General features: G+C 31.4%; 1 protein-coding gene across 1 annotated transcript in view; it reads left to right on the plus strand.

The window, feature by feature from the left end:
• ZPBP (zona pellucida binding protein) overlaps nucleotides 1-13,268 on the plus strand; it is a 125,242-nt gene that overhangs the window by 10,949 nt on the left and 101,025 nt on the right. Inside the window, exon 4 of the mRNA XM_031965484.1 lies at nucleotides 514-639. Within this exon, the coding sequence (XP_031821344.1) occupies nucleotides 514-639 (126 nt within the window). The remainder of the gene's footprint in view (nucleotides 1-513; nucleotides 640-13,268) is intronic.

The following is a 13,268-nucleotide window of genomic DNA, read 5'->3' on the forward strand; positions in this document are numbered from 1 at the left end:
CTTGAGGTTTTTAAGCAAAATATGATTGAGTACCTATTGGGTATTTTGTAGAAGGTACTTTTATTTAAGTAAGGATTGGACTAGATAGAGTCTGAAGTCCTTTCTCTACTTGTATCATCCAATCTAACCTTGTTATTTTTACAGACAAAACTGAAGATTAAGAGAGTTTTTGTGATTTGCCATAGGTCACAACATATCCATTTGTGTGTGAATTAAGTTTTTTATTTAATTAAGCAATGCTTCATAAATATGGAAATATTTTTGAATGATAAAGACACATTTATTAGGAATATTGAATAAAATTAGTGGAAAAAGAATAAAGAAGATTTATAAGCCAAGGCTAAAAAATATTTTTCTTTTTCTAGAAGGACAGTTATTATAGAATTAGAGTAGAGAACTATAACAAAATCCTGACATCTTTGTTTTTATGGGAGAAGTTTTATAATATTAAGATAGTATGGAAAAATCATTAATGTAGATATATAATTGACAATTTTGGATATTATATTTCAGTCAAAATTTATGTCATGTTGCATCAAAAAAGTCCTCATATACTATGTATAACTGAAAATCTGCGCGATGTAGAGTTGATAGATCCATCATTCCATTGGCATACACCAATTGACACTACTGTTCCAGGTAAGATTTTATAGTTTTTATTATAATATATACTGAAAGACCTACTTATTTTTATTCAGTAGAGAAGGTTATAGTATGTGCCTCATAAATGAATTTATATCTTTGTTTAATGTTTTCTTTTAATTTTTGGATGAGATTTTTGAATTTAAAGTCTAAGGTTTCAGTGGCTATTTACTTAGGAGGATGAATTTAAAAATAAAGAAACACAGACTAGCATAGAGGAAATACTTTCCATATTGTTTGAAATATGCAGCTTCCTTTTATAAGCTTAGATTATTTGTACTATTTGTACATATTTTAAGAAGCAGATTTGTTTTTTGGTGTTTAAACAAAATATAATTATTTACTTAGAGATATGTATTCATAATTAGAAAGCTTTATTTTACCTGAATAGGTATATCAAGTAAATCTACTAAAGAATCAATTTATAATAACTTTTGTAGATTGTTCCAAAAATATTTCCAAATAAGATTTTGGACATAGCATGCTATTAATTTGTCCTAATTTTCATTTTTATGATTCACTGAATTACTATTGAATATAATACACAGTATTTCTAAGCATTAAAAATATGTTTTTAAGTATTAATTCTATACCCAATAGTTTTACCATAAATATGTATCAGTTAGCCTGGTATTTATTTTGATTAAGTAGTAGCTCTCCTTTGTTCTATATATCATCCTTTTTTCCTCTCATATCTTCAATTCTTTCTCTGCTCACTCTTTTTTCTTCTGCTTATAAATTATACTTAGGTCTTCTTATCTCCAAAAATCCTTCCTTTGATTTTAATACTCTTTCAATTTATTATTCTTTCTCTTTTTCTTCACTATCAATCTTCTGGAAGGAATAATTGATATTGCTATCTCAACTTAATCACATACTTATTCCTCAATTCTTTAATGTCTAATCTTAATACTACCCTTATAATTTTATTGTTTTTTTTTTGTTCCCCCTACAGGGTTGCTGATAAACTCTGTATTGCCAGAGATTATGACTTTTTTTCCAATCTTCCTCCCTACTTGATCTCCAGTATTTAATGCTTCTCCTCGATAATCTCTCTTGTTTTGACTTCTAAATTAGTTAGTTCCCTTTTACTGGGTCATGATCTTCCTCAAAGATATTAAATATGAGTTTCTATTAAAGACCTGTTTCTAATGTTCTCCTCAGTCTTAGTTTTTTATCTTCTTCTCCTTGAGGTCAGGCACTTAAAAAAATATTATACAGCTTAGTATGGTTCCTTATTATTATTCTTATTTCTATTCTTGTGATTCTTCAGTGACTTCATCACCAAAATGATGCCAAATCTATATCTCTTCTTTTGCCCTTTGCCCAAGAAACTGATTCTTTAATTTATAATGTCTATTAAATATCTTAACCTATTTATCCTCCTGACATGTAATACTTAATTTCTTCCGAACCAAACTGATCATCTTTCTACCATAACTTGTCATTCTTCCTGGCTTCTCTATGATGTGAACTCTGAAACCAGCTTATTCTCTTCCCTTTTCAGGAAATGCTAAAAGGAACCCATCATGCTATTATCAACCATATTTTCATACAAAAAGGAAGCTAGTTTTCTCAGCTTGTCCTGTTTGTATGGAATGCTGTCAAGCCTGAGTCTGTTTTCCAACCATGGTGGAAATTTAAGTTTCACAAGACTGTCTAGTTAGCATCTTAGACAGTCACAACAACCTTTGAGCCTTAATGGGAACTAAGTTTTCCCAGACTATCTTTAAGCTAAATCCACATCCTTGTCACCCCCTAGATCCCTCCTTTATCTCTCCCTTCTCCCTTTGAGCTATAAAGCTGTCCCCTTCCAAAGCAAGTTGCAAAATAATCTCTGGATTTTTTTTTTTAATGACCTTTTCTGGTGAATAAAAGTACTGTTTGGCAAAGAGAACACTATTGTGATGTGCCTTGTGCCTTGCCTTTAGAACAAGAAATTGCTCTTCTGACTCTCATCATCTATATCTTTTGATGCTACTGTTTCCTTCCTTTGTTCAAAAGCTCTATGCAAAACTTTGCATTCAACTTTGACTTTTCTCCCTCTTACTATATCGTCTTTCAGTTGTTAAGTACTATCACTACTTCCTCAGTATTTCTTAAATTTTCCCTTCTGATAACCATTTCAAATATCTTAGTTAAGGCCTTTTTCATTCTTCAATTGAGTTCTCATTGAATAACTTGCTAACCAAAAGTTGGGGGCCAATCATGAGAAGAATTCACAATGGCCATTCCTTTTGGCAAAAGGTAGATTTATTGAAGAGAATGAGTTACAGATAAAATTAAAGGATGCAATAGATACTGGGAATGGTAAATATAAAATAAAATGAGAAAACACATGAAAGACAAGTTCCTCAGTGGAACTCACAATTACCTAGAAGAAGGGGAGCATTCCACTAGATTAGGCATGCCCTTAGCTGGCAGAATAAATTCTGAAAGGGACTTAGCACCACAAAAGAGCTTTTTCATTCCTCCAGTTTCTTCTCTCTGCAATATATCATTTACTTCTCTCTTACTGGTCTTCCTAATGTATGCAGCTCTCTGATTATGTTATTCTTCTATTTAGAAACTTGCACTGTCTTCTTATTAGTGATTTAATAAAGTATAAATCCTTATCTTTGTTTCTCCACAATTCTGGCTCCAACTTAATTCTGGCTTTATCTCCTATTACTTCTCATCATAGTTTATAGTACAGCCAAATATATCACCATATCACTCTCAAGTCTTTTATTTCCTTTGCTCACACAATCCCCAAAGCCTTGAACAAATTTCCATTTTCCCTTTTAAATTCTTCACCTTCTTTAAGCTCTAACTCATATACTACTTCCTTCATGAAGATTTTTCTAATTGTTCTTAGTTAAAAGGAATCGCTGCTTTCTCATATTTCTTATAGCAGTCCATCAGGAGCTTTTATTTATAACAAATATATTCCATCTTCTATAAATTTGTTGTTTTTGTTGTTATTGATGATGTCTTATTCCTTTTCTCTCATTTCTGCCATTCATTGATCAAGTTCTTGAGGGAAAGAGTTATGTCTTATTTCATCTTTGTATAAGAAACATCTGTAAGAGCATTTTGCATATGATAAATACTATTTAAATGTTGCTAAATTGAGTGGAAATAATTTATTCAGTTACTTTTTACTCACATAAAGGATGGATTTGTGCCAGACCTAAATGTTGGATACGTTTTACCAATAAATAAACATAAAACTGTCATTTGCAAATGAGTGTTTCTATCGTCATTCATATTTGTGTTTCACAAATGTATTTTCTCCATTTTTTCTTATTCTCTATTATAATTCTTAAAATATATTTTTTTTGTTTCTCACTTGGTAAAAAATACGTTTTATTTGTTTTTTTTTTTGCCATTTAATTTTAAAAGATCCAAATTAACAGAGCTGTTTTTATGTTCAGGCCTGCCACAAATCCAGACTGATGCATTGTACTCCTAATGAACTGTTGGAAGAAGCATCCAATCATCATCTCATTGCCTTTGGAAAGAGGGTTTTTTTTTTTAATTGTTCTATTCTTTTTTTTCCCTTACAATTGTGAGATTGTACTTAAGGATAAACATTTCTACTTACCTATAAGTTTATCTTATCTTTGAAGGAAAAGAAGAGAGAAAAGCATCAGATATAAAAGTGTGCTAAAATCACAGCAAACATTTGTTTTGAGAAATAAAGAAGTCTAGTTTACATTTTTATGTGACTATAGAAATTCATAATCCTATATAGTAGTGTTGGCATTCTCATATTGATTATAAAATGTCACAGAAGAATGTGCTATACCAGATCAGATCATTGCTAGTTATATCCAGTTCTTTTTCAAGTAGTTGACTGCTTGCTATCTATAAAACTCTTTGAAGAATGCAAAGCTGCAAGACTTGACCTTTCTTCTCAAGAGCTCTAACACTAACAACACTTCTCTAACACTGACAATTTTATCTCAGAGCCCTTGGTACTATTAGTTAGATACTTGTTAGCATTCCTGTTTTGTAATATTTATTTGGGTTCTCATCTCATTCTCCCTACTAGTTTGGAAGCTACTTGAGGTTAAGGACTACATCTTATTTCTCTTTGTATATTTTTGTCCCTATGCCCTATATCTAGTACAATGTTTTATACTTGATGTGTAGTTAAAAAATAATTTGCTGAATGTATAAAACCAGTGAGTTTTTTCCAGGAAAGACACCTATCATCATAAGGCATCATAGAATTCTCTTGATTTTACACTTTATATGTGCAGCACTACACAGGAAAAACAAAACAAAACAAAAAACATTTGTTCCTCTTATTAACTTATCCTGTAGGTAAGATTGTTCATCTCTGGCACTAAACAGTCTTTTTCTATTAAAATATTTAGTGGCTGATGATTATTTCTGGTTACTAATGTCATTTTCACCTCAAAAGTAATCTGGGTACTGATGTGATCTATGGTGTAGGGTTTGTCATCAAATGATGGGGGGTTCCAAAAGTTGGGGGTCAGTCATGAGAAGAATTCACAATTCTCTTTGGCAAAAGGTAGATTTATTTAAGAGAATGTGTTACAGACAAAATTAAAGGATACAATAGATATTGGGAGTGGTAAATATAAAATAAAATGAGAGAACACATGAAAGACAAATTCCTCAGTGGAACTCACAATTACTCAGCAGAAGGGGAGCATCCCATTAGATTGGGCATGCCCTTAGCTGGCAGAATAAATTCTGAAAAGGACTTGGCACCATAAAAGAGTTACTTATAAGGAGCAGAAGCGGGGAAGAGAAGTATAGTGGAGTTAGGGGATGTACTATGTGGCATGGGGCCAGTAAAGGATAAAGACACCAGGAGGCAGAGTTCCATGGAAGACTGACCCACAGGAAAGTAGCAGCTATGGGATGGCCCACAAGTAGGTTTTATAGGGAAAATTTAAACTCATGACTGGGATTTCTACAGAGGGTAGGTTTCAGGAGTTTGATATTATTTCGATTTCAGACTGGACCACCTCCCCAAAGGGTGGGACTATGGAACTCAACTGATCTCTGTTATCAAAGCCTTCTTCCTGCTTGCTTAAGAAATTAATTTTTATTAATTCCCTACTAACCACACCTAACATTGAAGACCTCATCAATATCATAATCAAACAGGTAGCTGTCCCCAAATGATCATAAAACTTAACTAAGAAAAACATCCTCCTGCAGATTCAGAGGATTCTCATTTTCCTTTTTCTCTCAGAAACACACAAATACATAAAAGGAAATCAGTATTTTAATATATCCTGTTTGTTAAAGACCAAGGGTACATCTCCTGCATGAAATTACAATTAAAAAAGGTAATTCATATTGCTGTTAATTTTTATAATACTTTGTGTTTTATTAAAATTGAAGATTCTTTATCACATTCTAAAGGACAGAAATACATGTTTCATAAAAAAATGCAAGAAAATAGGTTCTTATTGGAATAAAAGTCTGTTACCTATCCTTTTGAGACTTCTGTCACTAGTTTTCCCTGAAATTTTATCTTTTATTTTCTCTTGTTATCTTTCTTTTATAACATTTACATAGTGTTTGGAAAGCTCTTTATATCCATTAATTTGATGGTTATGACATTTCTAAAAAATCTATAGTACTGTTTTTTATTTTGTAGATCAGAAAATTGAGGCTTAGAGATCATGATCATACTGCTAATATGTGTTGGAAGTGGGATTGGAATTTTCATCTTCTTAACAATTTTTCAATTGTCAGAAAGGTAGTTTTATTAAATGGCTATGATTAGGTGTTCTTGACAAAATGTATATCAACTATTATACATAGATTTGTATATTAGAAGAATTGTGATTGCCAGTTACAAAATAAGCATCCATCATTTTATGGCACTTTATGATAAACCATCTCCAATTTTCCATATAACAAACAGTAGTTATTTTTCATTTTTATCTAACAGATAGGAACATTAGCACTTTGATTTTTAAAACTATTTAAGCAATATATAAACTTTCCATATTATCTTACAGTGATGTGAATACTCCAGATGAAAACATAACTTGAAAAGGACATATTAATTTATATTTCTTTCATCAAGCATTTTTTTGATTTCCTTGACCATACAGAATAACAGTGTGTTAGGTAGTTTGGGAGGCATAAAAAAAGGAATTTCAGTTTAACAGTCTACTTGGGGGATAAAATTTAGGAACCTTAGAAAAACCTTAGAAAAACATTTTTTATAATGTTCTATTGGAGTTTATGATGACCAAAGAAGGAAATTAGAGGCATAGTCAGATATATGACTTTTTTGGCAACTGTTCCATTTAGGAAAACATATTTCAAAAATTCCCTCATCAGAAACAATAAATATGATCCTATAACCTTCACCAAAAGTTAAAACAGCTAGTTCAGTATGCATCTTAGGAGCCTCTGAAAAATGAAAATTTTACAATACAGTTGGGAACGACCCTAATAAGAAAGAAATCAGAGATTGATTTGACTTCAGATGAAGATTTTATTTTAAATGCACATGTAAAAAAGGCATAAGGGGAGCATTATAACAAATTACTATTGGCATTCACATAGTTTTTTTTTCTTTAGTTATAAACCAGTATGTGTATATCAAAAGACTTAATTCTCATAAGTCTCCTGTCAGTCACTCATAAGTCCAGTCAGTCATAATTACATGTCTTCATTTTACATGTGAGGAAGCAGGCTCAAAGGTTATATGACTTTCTAAAGATCAAATAATTGGTGGAGCTAGAACACAGACTAAGATCTTTTGCCTCCTTTTTCATTGTACTTCCTAGTATGCCGTAAAAGTATGATATAGAACTTTTAACAGTGACTAAGTTTACAAGAATGCTGAAACTCAGCATGAATTGAGACTTATTGAAAATTGGATACCAAATATGGCTTTTGTAGCTATTTTGGTGACAAGAAATATAAAACAAAAGAGAAATGAAACCTCAGACTTTCTTTATTCTTTAACAGACAGAAAACAGAAACATCTAACTTTTATTTTGCTATATTTTTACAATAATAAAAAATATTATTATTAAAAAATAACAGATTTGAAAAGCTAAAATAAATTTAGCCAAAAAAAGAATTGAAGGATTGTGCGAAGGTAGCAGTATGCAATATCTCACAAGCGTTCCATTGGGCATAAATATGCACCATACTACTAGTCCATAGAAAGACTCCCCAGGCCAATCCAGATATCCATAGATGGAAGCCTGTAGTCTGGTAGAAATCTGGGAGAGTCATATACAGGGATATATCTCAAGTAGCTGACCCTAGAAACTTTGGGATGGTCCTAAAAATTTAGGCCTGAGGTCTAATGCTTATGTTGAGCCACTTACTCCTCCCTACACCTGTATGGCCACTTAAGCTAAACTGGCAAGGGAGTACTTTTGGGGCATTCCCAGGAGATCCAGTAACAATACTTCCAGAAGCAGTCTGAGACTGGCCCAGTCCTAATAGGGTCTAGGTCAATACAGGTGAAATATAGCTAGACCCCAGTGGCCTTAGTCAAATAGTAGGAAAAAAGACCTTAAATAAAATTCAACATGAGTAGTCCCTGAAGTTTGTGATGAGAACCTAGAACTGGGAAGAAGGACCAGAGTTGGAGTCTATATATATTAGGAGAAATCTTGGAGCCCTGTGACAAGATAGAGCATACAGGCAGAGCCTAGAAATGAGTCCCTTAAAGGAAAGGACCATCTTGAGGGAAAACGTTTTAACTCTAAACTCTCAATAACAAAAGTGAGTAAGAATAAGTCAATGAATTAGGCAAGCAATTAGAAAAAATATATCAGAAATCCCCACTAAATAAGAAAAAAAATTAAAATTAAAGGAAAAAGTAATGTGATTGAAAGCAAAATGGTCATTGAAATGATAAACAAAACTAGGAACTTTTTTTTTAATGAAGAAAATAAACACATTGATTTAAAAGAGAGGAAAATCAAATTTTATCAAAAGTGAAAAAAAACCCATTGAAGAGAAAATTTGAAATTATTTAAATATTTATCCAGTTATATGGTAACAAAACTGATAACTAAGAGGTGCTAGGCTATTAATAACCCAATATTAGAAAAAGAAATTAAGCCAAAAATGAACTCCTCAAGGAAAAAAAAAAAACTTGTAGGATCAGATACATTCACAAGTCAATTCTATCAAACATTTGAAAAACAATTAAAATATTACATAAAAACATTTTGCAATAAGAGGACAAATCTCCAATCTCTTTCTATGATATAAGAGATTTTACCTAAACCAGATTATACTGCTAAAACAAGGAGGTGACAGAACAGAAAAAAAGATCAACATTCCTCATGAACACACATGCAAAATAGCTTTTAAAAAAATTAGCAAATAGTCTGAAACAACATATTAAAGAGATTATGTTATGACTAGGTTGTCTCATATTAGAAATGAAGAGGTTGGTTAATCATAAGGAAAACTATACCTACAATCAATTTTGTTAATAATAATTAATAAAACTATGATTATATCAATAAATGCTAAAAAAAGATTTTCAAAATTGCATATTTTTTTAAACTCCAGAAATCATAGGAATAAAGGAACTTTCCTTAATAAAGAAAATAATATTTTTCTAAAAGCAAGGCCAAATATGTAATTAAGAAAAAGGAATTTCCCATTAGATCAGAGGTAAAAAGCAAGGAAATTTAGTATCACCACTACTACTGAATAGAAATGCTAACCATTACATTGACAAAAAAAAAAAAATTGAGGTAGGTATGAGCAAAACCAAAATTATCACTCTTTGAAGATGATATGATGATATACTTAAGAGATCCCCAAAGAGCCAATTAAAAATTGAAATAATAACCAGTAAAGTTGCAATATATATATATACACACATAAATCATCAGATTTCCTATACAAAATCAACAGACTCCAGCAAGGAAGCCTAGAAAAATTCCATTCATTCAGCATAAATACAGCAGATTTTAAATGTTTGGGAGTGTGTGTTCATTGAAACTATCCAGAAACTATATGAATGTAATTATGAAACACTTTGCATATATATTATAATTTGAGAAACATTAATTGTTCATGCATAGGTCAAACTAACAAATTAAAGATAAAAATATAATCTAAATTAACTTACTATTTAATGATGTACTATTCAGACTACCAGAATAATATTTTATAGAGCTAAAAAAAATAACAAAATTCAGATGGAGAAACAAAAGTTTGAGAATGACAAGAATAATTATTGAAAATGTAAAAAGATCTTTACTACCAAGGCTCTTGAACAAACTAAATTTATTTGGGGAGTTTGATTTATGTATTTTAAAAGTAGCTCTAATTATCCTTCGCCATTTTAAAAGAGACACAGAGAGGCACAACTTAATTTATGTGCTGGTGTGAATACATAGCTTACAGCTAAATCCTCTGATTGGATACCTTTGCCGACAGGTCATCTGTAGGATAAACAATCAGTCTGAATTTGTAGCATCTCATAAAACAAGAAAAGGTAAGAAATGACTTTGAATTTTAACAGATGTTACTAAAATTATCTTGCTATTGTAAGAAGTACTTTTGTGCTAATTTCTATACAAATATTTATTATTCTAGGAAAAGTATCATAGTCTCTAGCCTTGATGTGAATGTTTAAGCAAATGCATGTTTCATCTGTACGTAGATATAATATTTTAAAGCGAATGCAAAATAGGATACCAGAATAACAAATTCTATGGTATTCTTGATAATAATAGCTTGAAATTTTTAAAGAAAAAAATACTGTTAATAGTATATATATATATATATATATGCATATGTATATCAAATTTAAAATATTTCCCCCTTTTAGTATGTATCTATTTATATTATGTAATATATACATTATCCTAATTAGAACAAATAATGAATGCTGTGAAGTGGTTATGCATGTTGAGTCACAGTGTGTGAAGTTAAAAGGAAGTAAAATAAAGTGGTAGTTGGTTCTAACCCAATTAAAATGTACTGTGTAAATTTATGGAGCCATTACCATTATTATAATTATCAGGACTTAGCTCTATATTGCTACACACACACACACACACACACACACACACACACACATACACACACAAGTAAGTAGGCATTTTGAAGACAGCCTGGCACAATGGATTGAAAACTGGTCTCAGAATCAAAATTTGGGTTCATGTCCTACCTTTAACATATACTGGATATTATCTTGGGTCACCTAACTTCTTAGTAGATTGAGTTTCCTAGTCATTGAAAGTACAGGTTCAATAAAAGTAGTGGTCATTTATGGGATGAATTGGCAAAGACACTGTGGAATGATATGAGATCTGTAAAATACAGATAAGGAAAAACTTTAGTTTGATATATCACTTATGTAGAGAACATTTATCTTGCATCTTCAATTGTCTGTAATCTACTGAAATAGAAAGCAAAAAATACTGTGTGTATGCATATGTATCATATGTGTATTTGTATGTCTATAGACAACCATACATATATATTGACATATATCCTACAAATAAGAAAGTCTATCAGTTTCTTCAGAGACTAATAATTTATATTTTAGTTACAATTTTTATAGGCCTCATTAAATTTCTAATCCAAAGCATACAAATTAAATAAATTAGAAAGAGGAATATAAAAGGAAAAAGCTACAATTTTTTTTGCAGCAATAAAAAAAAGATTGCTGACAAGAAAGAAGAAAACTTTTAGCAAATAATAGAAATCAGATAGTTAAATCTTTATCCATTTAGTTATAGAACAAGCAATCCTATGTACTCTAAATCCCAGAGGCCATTAATTAATTATAGTATAGAGGAGCAAAATATTATTATCATTGTTCTTAATGATGACCCTCATTAAGTATAATTTTCTTAGAATCCTTTTGCTTAGTTCAACAAACATTTGCCAAAACTGGATGTGTTTAAAGCACTGTGCTAGATGTGAGTAAGAAGGGTAAGAGTCATATGATATGTTTGAAAAAAATATCCCTTAAAACAAAGGTCTTGGTGTTTTTAAATGATTTAAATCTTGGGGGAAAGGATGATGATGTCAGAGGTATATTACTGTAATTTAAGCTCTGTTATTTTTCACTTTTTTTCATATTAAAGTAAAATGATTTCCATTATGATAGCAGAAATTGGCAGAATTTTTGGATCATTTGAGCAATGGATCCAAAATCCAATTTTGGATGATTTCCAAAAAAAAATGTAGTATTAAAATAGAAAATTATTGTGGTTTGTATTGTGGAAAACAGGAGCTTTTGAAGTTTGTTGTGGGAATAGAAATGGAAATGAAAATTTTGTGACATAAAAAAACGACAGGACTTGAGCTTTGATGTCAAGGTATTGTGTGGGGTGGTAGTGCTAGAAAATAATAAATAAAACTTTGTTTTTTAAACTATTTTGGTGCTTTCGATGTCTAGCACCTTCTATTTATTTTTCTCAAAGTATTTATAATATATAGGTGTGAGGCTTCAAGTCTTTGGCTTTTCTCATTCATCACCTCTGAGAACATATCAATAATGTTGCACTCAAGTGAACAGGTATCAAAGTATACATGTTGATTTAATTTGAGTGCCTTATTGAATTCTGTTTGGTATTGTTCTAAATTTTCATTCTCTGAAACATGTTGGCACATGATATATAATTATTTTTTCATGGTGGTCTTTTTGTAAATGAGTACTGCTTTTCAAGGACCAAACAGCTTATGAAATTATTTCTAAATCAACTTCACCATCTCCATTGTTTATCTATCCAAGGAGAACTTGTGAGCCATCCTTCGATTTAGTTGCAACTTCCTTTTGTCTTCTGATTTCATTTATAGCAAGAATATCAAGAGTGGAGGAAGGGTTCAGGATCAAATGACCAGCAAGATGGCAGAGTAGTTGCTTCCAGAAACCGTCAGAAATCCCAAAATCTCAGAGAAAAAAAATATGTACCAGATATAGAGTAATTTCAACTGAATTCACAAGTTAAGAAGACAGAAACACCATTCAAGGTAAAAACTTTATGAAATAACAGCGGAGAACTTGAATACTTAGAACTTTCACTCAGAATCCCCCCCATCCTTTTTCCCCTCTCCAGAAACTACTCCATCTACACCAGGCCTAAGTGTACAAGCAAACTTCAGGGTTTTGACTTAGGATTCAGATTTTGGAATCCTTGCCCATTATTTCCATGAAATTTATTTAGCCTGAACTCTTTTGCCCCTAAACCTTCTTCCATTCCATTGCCAAACTCATACTGTATAAGAGTCAACCTCCATTGGATTTGCCAAACCTGGTAAATCCTTTAAGAAGGAAAAGAGAGTGAGGTAGAAGAGAAAGGAAACGCAGGCACTGCAAATTATAGCAGAGAGATATAAGTTAGAGAGTAAAAAATGACTATGACTGAGAAAATGGGAACTAGAAAGTCAACTGGGTCAAGTCATATACTCCTGGAGATTACTGAGTAGGGATATAAGCATAACCCACCTCATGTCCCTCCATACAAAGAGATTGGGGGGGAACCAATAGGTTTACTTCTTGGGTTCTGTGCATCAGTGGAATATGGAAGGATAAACTGTAAGAGGGAGAGGCCAGAAACAAGTGGTTGGGAACAAATGAGGAGAGTTGAAAGTGCAGTTCCATGGAAAAAATAACTCATAAATAAATAAACCAACAGAGT

This window comes from Sarcophilus harrisii, chromosome 1 (assembly GCF_902635505.1).
Source record: "Sarcophilus harrisii chromosome 1, mSarHar1.11, whole genome shotgun sequence".
In the NCBI taxonomy this organism is placed as follows: domain Eukaryota; kingdom Metazoa; phylum Chordata; class Mammalia; order Dasyuromorphia; family Dasyuridae; genus Sarcophilus; species Sarcophilus harrisii.